The sequence below is a fragment of the Alosa pseudoharengus genome, unplaced genomic scaffold (assembly GCF_046254945.1).
Source record: "Alosa pseudoharengus isolate Yale_2024_CS ecotype anadromous, Long Island Sound unplaced genomic scaffold, YU_APseudo_1.1 YU_APseudo_1.1_scf_8, whole genome shotgun sequence".
In the NCBI taxonomy this organism is placed as follows: Eukaryota; Metazoa; Chordata; class Actinopteri; order Clupeiformes; family Clupeidae; genus Alosa; species Alosa pseudoharengus.
Window position 1 is genome coordinate 40,046,839 of NW_027468870.1, and position 21,219 is coordinate 40,068,057.

Consider the following 21,219-nt stretch of genomic DNA (forward strand, 5'->3'; position numbering starts at 1 on the left):
TTTTTTATTTCTCAGAGAGCGGAAATTGCTGTAGCTCCATTGACAATTACTCTGGTTCGAGAAGAAGTAATAGACTTCTCTAAGCCTTTCATGAGCTTAGGTATCTCCATTATGATCAAGAAGCCCCAGAAGTCCAAGCCGGGTGTGTTCTCCTTCCTTGACCCTCTGGCCTATGAGATCTGGATGTGTATCGTGTTTGCCTACATCGGCGTTAGTGTGGTGCTTTTCCTCGTCAGCCGTTTCAGCCCATATGAATGGCACACTGAGGAGCCAGAGGAAGGCACTGACGGTCTGCCAAGTGACCAGCCCCCCAATGAATTTGGGATCTTCAACAGTCTCTGGTTCTCTCTGGGTGCATTCATGCAGCAAGGCTGTGATATTTCTCCGAGGTAAAGTATTTTGCAGAATGTAACTTTGAAGCATGACGTGATCAAAGCACTTAATATGTCAACAATTTGAAGTTGTAATGAAGTCAGTGGTAATGTCAGTAAAAATAATAAAAAGCCATTGTCCATTACATGCATAAACATTTTTATATGCCCATTTTTTAACAAGAGAAATTTATTGGTTGATCTATAGATTTATATTTTTACAATGTCAATTTTATCTTGAAGTCCAGTCATAGTGCATGTCACTGTCATTTGTTGTGCATGTTAGTAGTGATTATTATCATGCCTTTTCAGACGATTAAAAGTATATAGCCCATTTTCAAACCCTCAAAAATCTGCAGAATGAATTTAGACTCAGGCCCCTTGTTTGACAACAAATTTACTATTGGATCAACAGTGAAACAAAAAATAAGGCACAGACATATCACCTTTACTTTCTTTTTAAAGCCATTGATTTTGTGCAAGTCAGACAAGTGCTTTGTGAATAAAAAATGTGTCATCTTTCTCAGAATAAATCAACCCAATTTATTTATTTATTTTACATGGAGACTAGCTGTGGTAATAATGGCAAGATAAAGCATTTCAGACTTCATCAATGGAACAAAGTGTTACTTATGCTGTGTTCATGACACGTCAGAAATCCCAACCTCCAACTTGGACATAAAGACTTAAACTTGGGTCATATCATGCTCTCCAATCGCACGAGACTCTGTTGCAATATGGCATGCAATTAGGGTCAAAACGGCTAATAACAAAACGGCTACAGGCATAAAAACATTACGTCTCCACACGCAAACCATGAACGTCTTGACAAATGCAGATGTTGTTTTTAAAATGTACAACACGCATTCTTTTTATGTATATTAACCAGGCCTAGACATCTAGGCACACATTCACATTAAGTTAAGGGTGTTAGCATAGTGGCTGAAGAGCAGAGCAAGTGGTTTCAACCATGAGTTGTTTTGGGAGTAACTTTCATGCATTAAAGGGACACCAGGCAAGCCTGATGCTTTTTCTCTACGAAACTCCCCCTCGCTCGGTCTGAAGCTCTTTTCCTTTCCTTTGCGTCTTCTGTCAAGGGTTTTCGCTGCTTCTTCGCCGGCTCTGCCATTATACACACGTTTGCAACAATCTCTAGCGTTTCGTTAGCCTGCCTGCTTCGGTCGGCGGATAGGATACACTGAACTTGCAAGCGGGAAATTCTTCCTACAGGCAGTAGGGCCGGGCGAGAGAGTCTTCATTCGCCCTGTAACGAGTCATTTAACCATATACGACTTACGAAGATGAGTAATTAACACGAAAACGTTGCCTGGTGTCCCTTTAATAACCGTCTATACCCCATAGCAGCTGTCGACGGTCGTTCTATATTCTCCTGTAACGGCCGCGGCCGGCCGCAACCCTTAAAGAGACATCAGCTACAGTATAACCTTCATACATGAAATAATACAGTGTTAGAAGATACAAGTTTTAGACTTTTATTTTTTTGTAAGTATATATTTTTGGGGGGCTTTTTTATGCCTTTAATGTGATAGAACAGCTGAGAATGACAGGAAGCGAGTGGGAGAGAGTCGGGGTGGGAATCGAACCCGGGTCGCTGGCGTACGGTGCAGGTGCGCCACGGCTGGGGCCATAAGACTTTTATTTTGACACATTTAAATGGCTAGGTCGTTATTGACCGTATCTCCGGTATTTTTGAGTTTAGCCGACACACACTGTTGACTGACCGGCTGAGGAGTTACGGTGCCTCTGGAGTTATGGCTTCTAACAAGCGTCCGCGTCTGTTCTCATTAGATGAGAGAGTATTGATGTGCATTCACCATGTTTTGATGTCAGTGACAATCATATTGATGTAAGAAAATGACAAAATAAAAATATGAAAGTGTAATATACTGTATTTAAGGTTAGCATCCTCCCGTTTGTCATGACTAACTTAGCTGCCTCTCTCTGGCATCTTTGTATGGCTGTGTGAAAGTCAGTTTGAGTTTAGCTAGCACCAGCAAAATATAGACATAATTCAGTGATGGGTCATAGCCTAATTAACCATAAAGTTTATGATGAACCCATGCCAGGTTTATTTGCAGATATTATATCTTAACGTTAACATTACTCCTTTCTGGCATGTTCAGTAAAGCCAACATTATCAATATCCCACTTAACAGATAGTTATTGCAAACTACTACTTATGTATCTGTTCTCTCTCAATAAGTTTTTATGTTGACTAATAACCAAAGCGGGAACCCTCGTGTTTTCTGCTTATGGATGTCAGGAAAAATATTTGATACATGTAGGCTAATGTCTCGTCATCTCATTTGTGAAAATGTAAAGAGGGGAAATATCCGCGACATGGAGACACATCGAGCTTCCTCACTTGAAAGGAGAGAGCAGGCCCAAAGTGCTGGCTCGTTCTCCTGTTGATCGCGTGTATGAACAATGGACAGGTAGCCTGGTGAAGTAATTGGTAATGTTAGGAGAAAACCACCTGACTCCATTATTATTAATAAATTGTATCTCGAATCAATTACCAAGTGACTAGTGTATCAACTATGGCAGAGCATGGCATGGCATACGAGGACTTAGAGTTATAAAATTGGTGGTTAAATTAACAATTTATAGGCAATAAGCCTTAAAAGATGAAGGTAATCAATATCACTTCAATTTAATGTAAAAGTAACTCAGGTAGGTAAAACAGCCTACAGATGCAAAGTAACAAAGGAAGCTTAACCAAAAACAACAAACTTAAACTTAACAAATTAACACGTTCTCAGTCACAGATACACAAGATAAACAATATATCAAATAAAAGAAATCAATCAAATCAAAGAAAAGATAGAGAGGGAATGAGAGGGAGAGAAAGAAAGGCAGAGAGTGAGAGAAAGAAGAGACAACGAGGCTAAGGGTCAGAGAAAGGAAAAGGGCAAAGAGCCAAGAGAGCCCGAACTGAGAAGCATCTCCTCTTTTATCATTCATCCGGGCAACCTCTGAATCAACAGGACCTTTGTTATCTGAGAGCTGTGGGTGTGGTGTAGGTGTGATACCTGTGAATCTCACTCCAAAAGACTATAGCATATTTCTCAGTCCCCAACTATGCACAGATACATTACTGTAGATTGTAATGAAACCATGCTCATACTGTTGCCCATACAAGTATTAATTTAAGACCAAACATCAATGTGTTATATTCACAGCATACATTTACAGAGATTTCAGAGGTGTCATTGTATGATAATTAGTTCGGCCTGGCACCCTGGGCACTTAAGAATGTCCTTTGTTTGCAATGGGGTTAGTCATGTGGCAGACTTTTGCCCAAATATCGGCCTTGCAAATACAAAGAAATAGCCTGCTAATTTGCTACCTTCACTGAAGTAACTAACGTTAGTCTGAGACACGCAATGTCAGTCTAGGACAGGTTGATGGCTTGTGAATGAGTGCAACAGGTTCATCGCTAAATTGATCAAATAAATGATAAATGTCAGGTTTAACAGTCCCTGTTCTTGGTGGCATGCTAATCAAACGAGTCATGGTTTCATGCACTGTTCTTCTTCCCTAACGTTAGTTCATATCCTCATTCTTGAGCTGTAAGGGCCAACAGTAGCCTAGCTAAAACTCAAATAAGTGCAAGATATGCCTGTCTATTTCAATGAAATCCGTACTCATATATTATCTCGTTTCCCAGCTTATAATACAGACCCATGTGAACCATATTTATAATTTTTTGTTAGTGAAAGACTTTGAGACTGTCAGTGACCAGGCCTATGGCCGTCTAAAACATTAATATATAATTCTTAATGAATCATCAGTTGAAAGAGCCATTTCTAATCTTTAACCCTAATACCTCAATGGAATTCTACAACAATGTCCTAGATTCCTGGGAATTCCAAGAGAAAAGGGCAATTTGAGAAACATTTCAAATAACCAAGAATAACTAAAAAGCTAATAAAAAGTGTCAATTGTAAGTTTATTTCAGTTTAAAGATTAGTAATAGCTCAGCAATGGATTAGCAAATGATATATGATCCATTAAAGGAGAATTCCGGTGTGATATTGACCTAAAGTGTGTTGAAACATGATACCGAGTGTGAACGTATGTCTCATAGCCCACCTCGGCTTGTCCCCTGCACTCCAAAATCTGGCGCTAGTTAGCCGATGCTACCAACAGCTTTTTCAATGGTGGTGCTTCGGCATCGGGCTAGCCATGCAAATAAATCACTGTTTTACACCATTTACGAGGCTCAATGTATCTCCACACTTCATTGGTAGACTTCCGAGGGCCCTGACATTTAAAACGAGACATTGAGAACTTTGAAAAAGCACTGGTAGTTTACTTACAAGACGATTTATACAGACAGTATCTTCACGAAGTTTAGCGTTTGCAGCCATCTTGAATTTAGTCACGATAAGTCAAGCGACGAGTAAGAATGAACAGGTATGATAAGGGATCAGATTCCAAAAATAATTCAGTGGAAATGCATTGATTCCATTTTCTTCCAGTAGCAGCAACTGGAATCCATGACTTTCCACTTACAGTCTCAAAGTCTTCCACTAACAAAAAGTTATAAATTATAAATATGGTTCACATGGGTCTGTATTAGAAGCTAATTGTTTTTACACCTCTAGCTGTTTGTTATTAATTGTTTTGACCAATTTATTTGCATGCCAAATTGCAACAACACAACAAGAGGTGAACTTCACTCTCGTTACAAATAGGCAAGGTTATTTATCACTACACTTCAAATAGAAACATTAATTTGAGACATTCTCATTCTTGTTCAACCACAGTTAGCAGTTCTAATAACGTATTATAAGCTCTCCTTTTAAAGACAACACAAAAATGCAAATGTGTTACTGCGGGAATCCATATCCAAGTTGGGTCTTCCAAGTTCCAAGGGTCTCCTGGTCATCTTGAATGTAATATTAGTTCTGTGTCCTTAACCTCACAGCATAAACATTTCTCTGAATAAGCAATAGAAAATAGTAAATAAAAAATTAACTAATCATAATTTGAATGTCCAGCCACAAAACTTTGCAACAAATGCTTTAAAGGGGTGGTTCAGGATTTTGGACATAGGACCTCATTTCCAAATTAGCAAGTGTGATATTTATCAGTGGAGACCGTTTTCAATACGTTTCATCCAGTCCTATAGTTGTAGAGTTCACAGGTGCTAAGCTAGCGCAAGTTAACGGTATGTGTTAGCCTGCCACTATACACAGTCTACTAGAGGATAAAACGTCTCCCTTTAAGGCATAAACTGCACATTGATCAGTGCAATATTCCATGAACATTTTGTGTCTCCTCAGAGTGTACTGAAACAATCAAATTATCATTCTGTGCTGTTTAATTTCATGTTCACGTCATTGTTTAATGTCTGTTCTGCTCGCGGTAGGCATGGTTTCAAAATAAAAATGTGGTGTCAAAATGGAAGTCCCCCAAAACAAGCAAATAAGGCAAAACGTTCAAAAACATGAGTAATGCATTAATAGTAATATAATTGAAAAAAAATATCGAAAATCGAATCAAATTGTGACTTAAAAATCGAAAATGAAATCGATTCAAGGATTTGGAGAATCGTGACACCTCTGGACACTGACGACATCACCAACCGGAATCACCAGTGACCTGAAGGAGTTGCGTAACTACTACACTACTTAATATCAACTAGTTCTTTAGAAAGGTGTTTGTCCTCAAACTAGGGGCTCTAATGTGGAAAATAATGTGGAAATACTTGGATAAACAACACCTTACTGTATAAGGTTTCATTGGTTATGCTCTAAATCATGGCGTGCTGTGTGCATGTGCTTACTTATTATCTGCAATTTAGATGATCTCAGCATGCAGTGCTGGCAGTATATTTTATCAGTCCATGTTGTGCCAAATATTAGCTTTGTCATCCAATTCACTTTTTTGATGTTCTTTGTGAATTCTTAATGCTTTTACTATTGTTATACTATTGCAACTAATTTGCATTTGAATCCTTTATGGCAAGTAGGTGGTTTTGTGCAATCATTTAAAAGTCTGAGACATAGGGCTGTCACGGTTTGGAATCTTGTACTATTAGTAACACATTTTGAATATTTGTAATCAATTACCATCAGTGTCCAGTAGTAGTTGATTTTATGTTAATCTGGTTATACATCATAGGAAAGAATATTTTATAATATGTATAAATGCAACTAAAACTGATCACTTTTCTACATACAGTTCAACCGGGAAGTTTTCAGACCCTTTCAATTTTTCTACCTTTTGTTATTTTACTCATCTTAAAATGGATTCAATTATTTTTTTTCTCATCGGTCTACACACAATACTCCAACACTCCACAAAAAAACAAGTGTTTTGAGTATTTGTACATCTATAAAAAAATTAGACAGAAATATCTAATTTACATTTACAAGTATTCAGACCCTTTGTTATGACACTTGCAACTGAGCTCTGGTGCATCCTACTTCTATCAATGGTCATAGAGATGCTTTTCCAACTTGATTGGAGTCCACCTGTGCCTAAATTAATTCATTGGTCATTATTAGGAGAGGCACACTATGTACTATGTAAGGTCTCACAGTTGATCTGGGGAAGGATACAAAGACAATTGCTACAGCGTTGGAAGTGCCCAAAAGCATGGTAGCCTGCATCATTCTCAAATGGAAAAACAACCAACAGTCTTTCTAGATCTGGCCACTCAGCCAAACTGAGCAATCCGGGATGGAGGGGCTTTGGTCAGACAGGTAACCCAATGGTCACTATGAATGAGATCCAGAGTTCATTTGTGAAGATGAGAGAAGCTTACAGAAGGACAACTATTTTTTCACCAGTCCTTTAATTGTTTTTTTTATAAATTTACAAAACACTCCAAACACCTCTTTTTTGTGGAGTACTGGAGTATTGTGTGTAGATTGATGAGAAAAAAACAAATTGACTAAGAAGCTATGGTAATCTGACCAATTTAAGCTGTTTCTCCACCCATAGAGGTGAAATTGTTGGGGCAAAAACAAAAGTAAAAACGGAAAGACTATTTTGATTATCTAAAACACATGGTCTGAAGTATAGTGCATTTATGGTATGTCTAGAAATACTACTTTTGCTTGTTTGCTAGTTTGACAGTACCCTGGAAATTCCAGAGTTCTCGCGAAAGCACAATTGAATTGTCTCTGCGAGACACTCTGGCAATGAGTAATGATGCACGTTACTTTTACCCCTTGCATCGCGAGGAACCAATCACATCAGTGTATCTGATATAGGCGGGCCATGAGGCGATCTAAACAGATGACGAACAGCACTGCAACGAATCAGTCAGTAAACATTGGTCGTAGTGTTATCCAATTGCGTGCAGTGAGATTTTCAAATGCATGCTTGTTGCCGCCCCTTGAGTTGGGCCATTTTCATTATTCGTGGCCAGACCCTTAATCTTTCTAGATTACCACGGTCTGGATTTTCCAGGCTAGTTTGACAGCATGATGGCATAATAAGTGATCTGACACCAGGCACATGGTTCAAAAGGGTTGTTCTTAATTTAATGTTTCTTAATTAATCACCAGAATCTACCTGCACTCATGACTGCGTATATACCACCAAGATTCCACCAAAACTTTCTTTGCTAAAACGGGTGTTTTATGTGTGTGTGTTTGTGTGTGTGTGTGTGTGTGTGTGTGTGTGTGTGTGTGTGTGTGTGTGTGTGTGTGTGTGTGTGTGTGTGTGTGTGTGTATGTATGTATGTGTGTGACAAGCAGAGTACACACACGTCTGTACTCGACTAGTAATTGAAGTCATAGGCAAGAACCTCCAGGGTAGGTTGACCCCTGTGTGGGGACCCCAGAGATGGTTGAAGCAGATATGTGTGGGACACCCTGGGATGGTCAAAATAGGGCTGGTGGTGAGGCATGGCAATGTGTGTGAAACATGTGGGCATGCTTCCCAAAGGACAAGACAGTGTGCAAGGCTGGTTGGGCTGTTCTCTCCCCTCTGCTACACCTGATGCTACCAACTATTTGAGTTTAAAAACAAATTTTGTTTTCTACCATTTATTTTTGTTTGTTTGTTCTTCCTCTGCCCTCAAAAATCCTTTGGGCATCTAGTATTGTCAAGCAAAGGCTACTGTCACTTTGCAGCCAAGTCGAGTGAGAAAGTTGTGCACATAAATGTGCATGTAATTTGCAAACTTGCTTTGTCTTCTTGTTTTTATGTTAATATGAACATTCAACTTGCTCCATTTTCTCACTCAACATGAAATTGCTTCTCTCTCACTTTGAAATAATTATTAAGTATGTACTGTTACCTAAGGTCTCCTATGCAATGTAGCTTGAACTTTGTAAGTCGCTTTGGGTAAAAGCATCTGCTAAATGAATAAAAGTAAATGTATAGAATTTAATTCAGAGAAAGTTTTGTAGTGATTTTGTACTAACGGTGAGGTTAATGTCCGAGGATGGAATGCCTGTCAGTATCTGACAGAAATTAAATCAGAATTTCCATGTGATTAATTCAAAATATACAAATAGTATTTTAAAGCTGGCATGGCTTGCTTGCCATGGCTGTAAAATAATATTAAGACCTCTCTTAGTGGTTGAATATACTGTCTTTTAGGTGTTCACTTCATAATTCAAATTACACCCTCATGTACCAAGACAATAGTGCCTGTTTCATGCTTTATTTGCGCCTTAAAACATGGCATCATACTGTATGGACAGATTGGATATGAGTAAAAACGCTTTTTTGACAAGCACAAGAGAGCTGTTAGGCTATTATACTGTATATCGTTCAGTTATTGGCATTACAAACTATATTAGAGAATGGTGACGGGATGAGTCTACCTGATGTTTACCTGATGAAAGTGCAAACATACTAAATTGGCAATTCACAGTGTACACTTGGTATTTACACTGTCTTCGTACATCTGCCCCTCAGTTTTGCAAGAAATACTTTTCGATGGCATTTTTTTGTCATTATGGTAAATACCACATAATCTATATACTTAATGAAACGAAACCTATTACCGTCTGTCCACTATTTCCGCCCTCTTACGTGTATGTGTCACTTATTCATTTCTATACAAACCAAGACGGCGGATTCCTAAAGACACGCAAGCACCCACACCATAAGTGTATCTAAATTAGCTATGTACCAAAAATTACATTTTACTGTGACTCGTAGAGCTGTAAACAGTGTTGTAAGGCTGCATGTACAAATCCGCTTGGAGCTCCAGTGGAATTTTGATTTGCGACGAGAATTCTCGGTCTAACCGTTGATGTGTCGTGTGAAAGGTCGTAAATAGGCACCCACCAGCCCAGCACTAAACTCTGAGCATGGTAAACAAAATCGGATATTTCAGGCAAAGCCCCGGTAAGAACCAAACCCCAGATTTTGTATACATCTATACACCTATGGCTATTGAAAAATGTAAGGTTAATTTATCAGATGTTATTTTGAAGTATTAAAAACATTGTTTTAGAATTTTTGAACGAAAGGGGCGGTAATTGGTGCTTTTATGATACTTTGACTGATGTATAAACTAATAGGCTATAGAACTTTAAATAATCTTGAAAAGTTTTGCAGTCTTAGGTCTAACTTTAAAAAAAAAAAAAAATGGAGTGTGTCTGTCCTGCTATGACAGTCCACTGCATCCCTTCACTTCTCCTGACATGCTGTCCTGCATTGCTGCAGTTGCTCGTAGAGTTGGACTGTATTGCTTTTGAATTTACTCTAACGGACACCTTGATCATAAAACGTGATACATGCATTACTGGTGTTAACATTGCCGTGACAGCCCTAGTAAGACATTCGTGTAATCATCATTATGCTCATCAAATGGAAAAAAAGCTTATTTCTATGTCTCGTGCAAGTTCAATCTGGCTTTGCTCTCTCTCTCTCTCTCTCTCTCTCTCTCTCTCTCTCTCTCTCTATCTCTGTCTCTTTCTCTTTATATACTGTATACAGTTTACATGTGCGTGTGTGAGTGTGCGTGTGTGAGTGTGTGTGTTTGCATGTTACTATATATACTATAGTCATGACAAATTTTTACCCTAAAGAGGAAACAAGAACCTCTATTTTTCAGCTTCCTCTCGATAAGAAATCACTCACATGACAGGAGAATGGAGAGCAGAGGTGTGTAAAAACAGCCAAACTTGGCCAAAGACTTCAGGTACTAGATCACAATTGAAATCATAGTGTCTGGCTCCCCTTTACCTTACCCCAGGGAAGTTATAATGGGCCAACAGCATGATTTTGATTGAGAATAAAATCATTGTAGGAAATATGCTGTCTGTTAACATGTCCATAAAAGTTTTTTTTTTCCCAACTTGAATGAAAACTATTCATCATACATTTAGAGTGAGATTACATAGCGACTTTAGCTCATGAATAAAACAAGAATGCCAATTTTTATATAATATGGACAGTCATGCATTTTTTTCTGCATAGGGCATTGTCCTTTTAGTTTGTTTTCTCACCTTATCTTTCTTTCTGAGATCTACCAACATGTATATAAAACTAGTTTGGACCAAGACCATGAAGCCTTCCCTTGAGTCTTTGCCTATTTTAGGAACTGTTTGTAGTCATGTGAAAGGGCTCAAAAATTTTACTAATATGAATGAATGCCTATATTGCTATATTTTACATGCAGCACAATGTATCAATGAAGTTTCAGACAACTTTACCTTTTGAATTTCATGAAATTGGCTTTAGTTGATTCAGCCAGTTGATCAGCTATATTAGCAAATGTAAGAATAATGTAGAGTAGTAATTCAGGACAGTGAAATTAATGACATCCAAATTTTAGGCTCTGTAGTTTGTGAGATATGTGCTAGGCTAATATTTTCCAGAGTACTCACTATAACTACTGGCATGCAAATCACAGGTATTTTCACCCTTGTCATACAAGTTTCTTTAACATCCTCTAGTTGTATCACTGAGAGTAGCTCAGTGCTTTCACACCTGGCTCATTTGCAGCAGATGAATCGGAACCTGGAGGGTTTCCGCCCATAGTCCAGTTAATTTGGGTATATGTGAACATAGCAATTGCATTCTGTTTCAGAACAAAACAGACTGAGACCGCCTAGAGAACTCCTTGGCGGTCTTAGCTCATTTCCAATCAAGCTCTAGAACAGTATTTTATGTCTGGAACATCGTCAAAATCGAAGCAACAGTCTGTTAAATGTGAGAGTAGTTTAATCATGTGTAGAGTTTTGCTCCTCTGTGAATGTTGCCATATTAATACAAAGCAAACCCAGGGACAATCTCTTAAATAGGTATGAAATCGCCTTAATTAGCCACAAAGCTATTTAATGACATTATAAGCCGATCTACTTTGGGGGCAGAGGATGCAGCCACCCCTGGGCCCACCTTCAATAGAGTGTGCAAGTGACGCCACTTCCCCTTGCCTCCATGGGACCTATCTTTCTGAACGCCAGTCTATGGCGAAAAAGAAATTATTTTCTGGTCCCGGTTGACTTGTGCCTTGAATTACCCATATGATGTTTGTCAATTTTAAAGACAATTTTTCATGTAAAGACATTTGCAGTTTGTTTCGTAACTATTGAATTACAACATTGTGGAAGATCGTAATTCCAACGACTACAAACCCATCATTCGCGCTAGTGACGTTAGCTCATTCACAGCCACACTAGATTGTACAAGCATACCAGCAACAGGTCTTAATTGGGCTTTCCTTGCCGATGAAAATACCATGAGTCAGAGGATTAAACACATCAGGTAAGTTGTATTCGTCCATAGACTGTACATTACATACTGTTAAGTGACAGCAGGCAGCAAGATGCAACCGTTAACTAGCATAACAGCTATCAGCTAGCTTCTAATCTTATCGTTTCATTACGTTGGTGACGTACATCGTTCGAGACGAGAGATGTAGTCCACTGAGCGGATTCGTACAAAACCAACATAACTTTTGAAGTCTATCGAACAACAGTACTTTCTTGACGTGAAAAATTATCTTTTAAATTCACACACATCATATGTGAAATTCGTGGCACAATTCAAACTGGACCAAAAAATAATTGTTATCTCTCCATTAACTCCCGTTCATATTTTTTTTAAAGACAGGTCCCTTGTAGCGGAAGTAAAACGGAAGTCACTTGCACACTCTATAGGGGCCTCCTTTTGAGCTACATTTTGGTTGGACTGATTAACTGACTGACTGACTGATGCTGATTAAGTGTCAGTGTAACACATCCAAGACATATTAATCCAGTATAACAAACATATTTCATGTTATTTTGTTTCACGGTTCAATCAGTTCAAGCAGTTCAAACTGAGTATATTTGGTATATGTATATTGTCATATTATATTTGAAACAATCCACATATCACCAAGAGCAGAAGGTGTGAGACTTGGGTTTGCAAAGAGTTGCAGGAGTAGGGGTTGGGTGGAACTTGGTAGACTTTTTTTTCTGTAGTAGGTAACAACAGTAGGGTCTGTTCGAAACGGAAGACAGCTGCCTGCTGCCTCCCTCCCTAAATAGAGAGCTGTCTCACTAGACATGACTTTGGATTAAATGCATCTTTTAAAAATGAACGTAGCACTCTAGAATCTTTGGTTAACACTACGGTATGACATTAGCAAAAGCCAGACGTTAAGCTAAATTATTATACGGCTCTTCACAATGCAAGTAGAACGCTCCATTGACTTGAATGGCATTTTCCAAAGTTCTACTGGTCATTATTTTTGTCTAAGGACCTCTAAATAATGACCGCGGTCAATGGTAACGGATTTTCATTCAAAAGTGAAGGCAGATGGTTGATTAGCTGTTTGATTCAAGTGCAGCGTGTGTTGCGAACTATTTGTTCCTCGGCAAAAGCCACAACGAAACGGTAACAAATAAATGTAAAGTGACATATTGTTGAGTTTATTTTTTCGTTTTGGCAAGTAGCCATATAATAAGCGGGATAATGTATAGAACGCCGGTCATTATTGGGAAAATAAGTCCCTTCAGGGCGAAGCAAGACCCCTTTGCTGGTGCATCGGGGTCCGGTTCGCCCTGTCGGGACTTTTTTTTTTTTTTCAATAATGACCGGCGTTCTATACATTATCCCTTTCTTAGCCTACGTAAGCTAGCAGGCTAACGGTATAAATTAGTTTTACGGGCGGCTGATTTATCAGACCACACGCTATAAATGGTTACAACAATGGTATAATCAGATAGTAAATTGTTTATTTCACATCTCAAATCTAAGCAAAATAATGTCACACAAATTACATTTCAACAGATTCAGCAGCCAATACCGATGTCCTCCGCCATGTTTGTTTACTTTTCACAGCTGTTTCAGACGTTGCCGCAAAGGATTATGGGTAGGAGGGAGCATGAAGTGTGCATCGATGCTGCCTTCAAAAATTACCGTTATTTGGGAAATCTAGATAGAAGGCAACAAAAATATTTTTTTCGTTTTTTAGAACCGCACTCGCTGCCTCGCTCCCCAGGTAGATATCTTTAAAGGCAGCAGTTTTTCCTATTTCGAACAGACCCAATGCCTAGTTTTCACAGTTTTCTGTCTGATTCCTTGCAAAGTTAAAGGAATAATAATGTACGTTGTTTTCAAACGTTTATGTTTTTGTTTACCATTACAAAAACCAAATGTTTGCGGCAGATTTGCAGCAAACTTGTGGGTGAATTGTGGGGAACAAATGAGTTCACTAGAAAATATTGCCAGAAGTTTGCCAATGTTGGCCGGTAGAGGCAAACTTCCAGCAAAGTTCTGGCAACAATGAGAAGTTTGGTGCTAGTGGCAAATGTGTTCACCAGTGATTTGCCACCACACTTAGCCAATAATGGCAAACGTCTGGTGACAAACCTAATTTGCATGACATCCGGCTACTGTTCGCCAGAAACCTGAAATTTCAGTAAGGGTAACTAACTGGTTTAACACAATATCTTGGAATTGGCTTTGTTGGTATATTGTTGTGTTCCCTTGAGAATTTCCCCTAGAAATAGATCTACAGCAGTTTACTTGTATCTACTATGTAACATTCATCATAAAATATGTATTGATGTGGACAGTAAATGTCACCCAGATATCTTTCAGTCAGGTCTTTTCAGGCATGTAGCCTTCAGCCTCCACCTTTGTCAATTTTGGTTATTCCTGCAAGGACAAGGAGAAGTGTGTGGTATAAAAATGTGCTAACCATTCCTGCATTTCGAACTTGTCGAAATGTCAGAACAACTAAGTTTCTGTGAACTGCATGACTAAATCGGAGAGATATGACAGCTGCACCATGTTCATAGGCACAAGGACTACACAATCAGTGAATATCCACTCATCAGTCATCCACTTTTGTACTGTTCCTTTCAATGTATCTATTCTCTACATTCCACATCTCTCATATCCACCATATTTTATTCTTATCTCCCTTTCTGTACTTGCTATATTCTTTTTTTTTTTAACAGATCTCTCTCTGGGCGAATTGTGGGTGGAGTCTGGTGGTTCTTCACCCTCATCATTATATCCTCATACACTGCAAACCTGGCTGCTTTCCTGACAGTTGAGAGAATGGTTTCACCCATTGAGAGTGCTGAGGATTTGGCTAAACAGACGGATATAGCCTATGGCACATTAGACTCAGGGTCCACAAAAGAGTTCTTCAGGGTGAGTTGTGTTATTTGTGCTAAATGGACTGAGGTTGGCTGAGGCTTACTGATCATTACTATCATAAATTAAAATGAGTAGCTGTCTTTTCAGTCCTACTCTGATCACACATTCTTTGTGGAGACATTTTCTTCCTGTTAGTAGGGACAGATACATAACATATCTTGGTGGAAAGTTGTGTCTTTAACATACTATTACAATCTAATGATGAACATCATCCTGGTTTCTGTTTTCTCTTCCTTCAGAGATCAAAAATAGCTATATATGAGAAAATGTGGACTTATATGAAGTCTGCTGAGCCTACTGTGTTTACCAAGAGAACCGCAGAGGGAGTCGCACGAGTGCGCAAGTCCAAAGGGAAGTATGCCTTCCTATTAGAGTCTACCATGAATGAGTACACGGAACAGCGGAAGCCCTGTGACACAATGAAGGTTGGAGGCAACCTGGACTCCAAAGGCTATGGAGTGGCAACACCCAAGCGTTCACAGTTAAGGTGGGTGGAGTAATATAACAATATATTGACATGTTGTTATGGTATTCCACCTTCCCTGGCGTGCCTAAACCTATTAATTTCCCTCTTGTCGCATTTAGTGTTTTCTACCTAATGGCTCATTGGGTGATGTTCCCTTTAACTCATGGTAGGTAATGTTAGGTGCTTCAGCTAAAAAGTTTATTCCTATAATGGAAAAGATCTGTCAAGGAAATGGTAGGTTCAGAATGCATGTCTCTTGCACTTATAGTAATGGTATTTAGCAGAAAATGCTGATGCTTATATCCAAATTTTGAAATAACATTTATGTTATTACAATAACCTGGTAGATAGTAAAGTCATAGGATCCATGGGATTATATTTTTTATATGCTTGCAGATGCATGTATTGTAATAATACCCGACTTAAAGGGCCCTATTTTCGCAAGGCAAAACCTGGCGCAAAGCGGATTATCATCCCGACGCAAAGTTTATTCCTATTTTACACTCGAGTTTTGCGCCATGCACGTCACTTTTATTAAGCTTTGCGCCCAGAGGTGTGGCAATTAATGACCTAAGGTGGGGTCTGGTGCATTATCTAAAAATCGCTATCTTACACCATCTAAAAAGCATTACGCCACTGACCAAAAAAACCTGGTCTATAGCGAAAGACGCATATGAAGACGCACGCCGTTGACTATCAAAATACAGATACGCTGTTGTCATTCTCATTGATTTAAATGATGTTACGCCCAAAACATACCCATGACTGATTAAGAAACATAGGAACGCCTTGTTGTGCCATCCACCCAATGTTAGATAACGATTGATAACAAAACTGCTCCCAATGTGGCCTGGACAACCCACTAAATTTAATTAAGCTATTGCGTTTTAGCTAAAATAGGGCCCAAAGTCTTAAAGATGAGGGACGCCACTGAAAAGCACCCTCTGAGAACTTTAAAATAACAAATGAATAAGGGTTTGCTGGGAAGTTAACAGTCCACTGAAAGACAATATAAACCCATTTCCACAGAAATACCAAAATTTGGCAGCAGGAAGTCCCTCTATTGCATCCAGTATTAGCCTGACCACTCCCACCTAGATCTCTTTTCAGGGAGATACTAGTCTGGAACGCCATCGTTCACTAACGTTTCCATCAGTTGGCAGATTACCTGCCCAATCAGCGATGAGGGGTTGACGGAATAGTTTTGAAATCGAAAGTGGCTGTGGTAAACGGTAGTAGCAACGACTGCAAACATTAAAAAATGCAGTTGGTAGAATATGTACATTTATTTACAGCAAAGGTAGGCCCAGATACATTGTTTCCTGACTGCTAATGCCGTTTATTGTCAGTTTGTAAAGTTTAGGTGAAGTAGGAGGTAACGTCAGGAATCTCTGATCAATGTGATTGGTTAGGCTTGACCAATGATTTCAAAGTTAAACTATATCTACGCCCGTCACCATGTTGGAAAAGTTTCCCAATCCTGAGTGACCAGACTCTATTCACTTTACCAGGCAATTCCATTATTACCAATACATTAAAAATGGTATTCTTATTGCTTAAAATTAACCTTGTGGTGGTGGACACAGAGGTACCTCTCTGTAGAAAAGGGAACAACATATCCTGGTGATGTCACCTAACAATTTCCATAGCAAAATAAATGTCTTAATTTTCACAATATAGTCAAACACGTTTATGTTGCTGTTAATTAAAAAAAAAACATGCAATAGAGGGATCATTTGTACATTCATTACATTTAGCATATGTTCCAGCGAAGATTCCTTATCAGAAATAAGGATTCAGTAGAACAGAATGAGTCTGTGTGTGTGTGTGTGTGTGTGTGTGTGTGTGTGTGTGTGTGTGTGTGTGTGTGTGTGTAACTGTCCCTCAAAAGAATTTATTTTAAATCTTTTAATGTATTGTTAAACAGAGATTTGTTTAATGCTATTATGTCTCTGGTTGTCATTTAACTGTCATTCCTTTGTACTGTTGCTTTCCCTGATTGGGTGCTGCTTATTCTGACAAAACTGTGTTTTATCATTTCAAGAAGTGCAGTTAACCTGGCAGTTTTAAAACTGAATGAACAAGGCCTGTTGGACAAATTGAAAAACAAGTGGTGGTACGACAAAGGCGAGTGTGGCAGCGGTGGAGGTGGTGAGAAGGTCAGGACTATGTCACCGAATGTGTGTAAACTGTTTCTGTGATAACAGGTGCAACTGTCTGGGCCACATCTTACACCCTAGTATAATGTGTTAGTATATGAGGAAAAACATTTCTTACCAACAAAGCAAAAATATTTGCACATACCAAATGCATAATATAGGCTACCTGTTTTTGTTATGGACTGCAGGTGTAAGGCAAAAAAAAGGTTTCCGATAGTGACATTTCAAATGTTTCCAATTGTATTTGTATATTTTTATGTACATAACCAGCAGCATGCAAAAGTTTGGGCACCCCTGGTCATAATTGTTGCTACTAATAGGTAAGTGAGTAAAAAATTACGTAATTTCCGAAAGGAATAAAAATGACAACATTTCTATAATATCATCATATCAAGTAAGATTTATTTTTAATTTCCATGTTGTACATTATCATTGGAAAAAAGGAAAAGGGCCCAAATTAATAGTTTGGCCATCTCTTTATAGTAAGTAACACCTGCTTTGCCAATATGACAGTCTGTAAATTACTTTAGCTTAAGCCTCTTGAGGTAGTCCATTGTAGATGTTGAGATGTGTTTAGGCTCGTTTATCTGTTGTAAAAGTTAAACTCTTTTCATCTTCAGGTTGTGATATTTGCTGGTATAATTTAAATCATTCTTCCTTCACCAGTAAAAAAGTATTCCATTGCTTACAATTTGTTGCTTTCCGTTCTGATGACCTTGGCTGCATCCCAGTTCATTAGATGGTTTTCCCTCTTACAGTGGTCTGAAATGGCAGATTTCAGATTTTCCTGTGTTGCTTTCATTCTTGTTGCACGGGTGAGCATTCCAGATGTTTCACATTCTTTCTGGTGTTCCTTTTTTCGTGTGCTGAATTGCCGGCCTGTCTCTCCTATATACGTTTTATTACATGTTAGGCAAGGGATTTCGTATATCACATCACACTTTTTCTCAGGGGGAATCTGATCCTTAGGGTGTACTAGGATTTGGCGAAGCTTGATGTGTGGCTTCACTGGTGGGATGATGTGGTGTTTCCCCATCGCTCGCTGTACGCGTTCTGTGACCTGACGTATGGGAGGGTGACCATGCCTAGGTTCTCAGGCCTAGAACCTTTTTTCTTTCTCTTTCTCCTTTCTCCTTGTTATTCCTCTGGACCTCTCTCTTGCCTTTGTTGATGGCCCAGTTTGGGTAGTTGCAGGCTTTGAGTGCCTGTTTTATATGGTACTCCTCCTCTCTGTCATGGTTGTCAGTGATTACCTTGGTACGGTCATATAGGGTGCGGACCACTGATAGCTTGTGTGCTGTAGGGTGCTCTGATGTCCATAGTAATTACTGGTCTGTGTGTGTGGGTTTTCTGTATATTTTTATCTTGATGCTACCATCCTCAATGTGTTGCATTTTCCTGTTTTATTTATATAGCGCCTTTCTCAGACTCAAGGTCACTTTACAAAGTCAGCACAAACAAAGCAAGACAACAAAAAAACAAACAGTAAAAAAAAAAGGGCATTTGCGATGAGTCAAGCGGTGGTGGAAGGTGAAAAGTGTTCCTGAAACAGAAAGGTCTTGAGGTGAGCTTTGAAGAAAGGAGGGACAGTCACGGAGGGATTTGCGGGAGGGAATTCCAGAGCTTAGGGGGCATGGCGCTGAAAGACCTGCCACCTAGGGTAGAGAGTCTGGTGCAGGGGACAGAGAGGATATTTTGATTAGAGGATTTGAGGGAGCGGGAAGGAGTGTAAGAGATTAGAAGGTCACAGAGGTAAGGAGGAGCAAGGTCATGGAGGGCTTTGAAAGTGAGTAGTAGAATTTTGAATTTGATTCGGGATGATAGCTGAATATGACAAAAAAAATTGTATGGGCTTGAAATCATAAAATCCCTGACTGCGCCTTTAAGTTACAATACCAAATTTTGACTGAGGTGTCCAAACTTGCATGCCACTGTTAATATAATTTGCTATAGACAGCTAATAGGTTTAACAAAAAAAAATCTGGACAGGGTATTGTCTAGTTTCCGGCATCTCTCCTCATCACTAATTTTGGATAGACAGTAATTCCTTGCAAAAATTGTTTTGCATGTTGGCCTTGGCAGTATGTGCCTGTTACTGAAAGTGATGAAGTAGGGTCCCATTCATACGTCTGTTACACCAACCACAGGCCCCATATCAAAGATAGAGACATGTATGACAAATGGGACCCTATTTCCATCATTTTGACAGAATATGTATGTTAGCAACTGTAACTGAATAACATAAAATAACATGATCTATGATGTTATTTATGTTATTTCTCCACGTGGTTGAAGAACTCCTGTAAACCTTGCCGTTTTGAAACTGAGTGAATCAGGCATCTTAGACAAGCTGAAAAACATATGGTGGTACGATAAGGGCGAATGTGGACCCATGGACTCGGGAAGTAAGGTCAGTCTCCTCAAGTCTAGGACTCTCACTGTTATGTAATGCTCGCACAGACACAATGGCAAGCTGTGTGCCAGTGAGACTATAGAGGGAAAGAATGAAGGAGTACAAGAATGAGCAATGTTGTGCAAATAATGCATGTGCATATTCAGTTTCAATGTAACTGCAACCATACATGGCAGATTATTTAGTAACCCTTCTTTTAAAGTCCCCTACTTAAGTAGTTACCTAATAATACAGGGTAATTATAGTATATTATTCATATTATGTAAGGGATAATGTATAGAACGCCGGTCATTATTGGGAAAATAAGTCCCGACAGGGCGAACCGGACCCCGACGTGCAGCGAAGGGGTCTTGTTCCGCCCTGAAGGGACTACATATACATTGTCCCGCTTATTACACGGCTACTTGCCAAAACAAAATAATAAACTCCCCACGATATGACTTTAGCCTACATAGTCTAGCCTATTTGTTACCGTTTATCGTGGCATTTGCTGAGAAACAAATAGTTTGCTGAACACACGCTAAACTTGAGTCACACATTCTTTAGAACACAGCTTATCAACCGTCTGCTTTCACTTTTGAATGAATTTCCAGTCCTTGCGTAGTGATATGAAAGACGTATCAGAAGCACAAAACCCGTTGCCATTGACAGCGGTAATTATATGTTTGCAGCGGTAATTACATGAAAGCGTTCTACTTGCCTTGTGAAGAGCCGTGTAATAAAGTATATTATTTAATACTAAAAACACCTTAACTGTTACGAATTATAGAGCAGTATTAGGTACTACAGGTAATATGTAGATATATGCAGAGAAACTATAGCAGAAATACCAAGAAAAAACTAGGCTTCTTTTTTTGACAAGAATTGTTGGCCAGGGAACTTTTTTGATTTGAAGCTACTCGCATCAAAAAGCCATTGACAGAGTTTTTACTGCCATAACAATAAGTAATCACAAATTAATGATAGCTAGTTCTTCAAACAACTGCAATAAAGACACGCTGACCAGAAAATTCTGGACACGTCGAGTTCAGCTCTAAATGAATGTGTTGATACAGTTTAACTGTCACGTCATAGCTCATTGTGCTAAAAGTCGATCATAATAAGTTTCTTCACTGCTACCTTCTCCAGTTCTGCTGGATACGAACGTCTCATTACTCAGCTTGTAATTGGTCAACTGTCAAAAAAAACGTGATGTTTTCTGAAGAA

General features: G+C 39.0%; 1 protein-coding gene across 1 annotated transcript in view; it reads left to right on the forward strand.

The window, feature by feature from the left end:
• The window catches only part of LOC143112743 (glutamate receptor 4-like), a 203,983-nt gene that overhangs the window by 164,557 nt on the left and 18,207 nt on the right, over window positions 1–21,219 (forward strand). Inside the window, exons 11-14 of the mRNA XM_076275008.1 lie at window positions 16–389; window positions 14,771–14,969; window positions 15,215–15,462; window positions 19,896–20,010. Of these exons, the coding sequence (XP_076131123.1) occupies window positions 16–389; window positions 14,771–14,969; window positions 15,215–15,462; window positions 19,896–20,010 (936 nt within the window). The remainder of the gene's footprint in view (window positions 1–15; window positions 390–14,770; window positions 14,970–15,214; window positions 15,463–19,895; window positions 20,011–21,219) is intronic.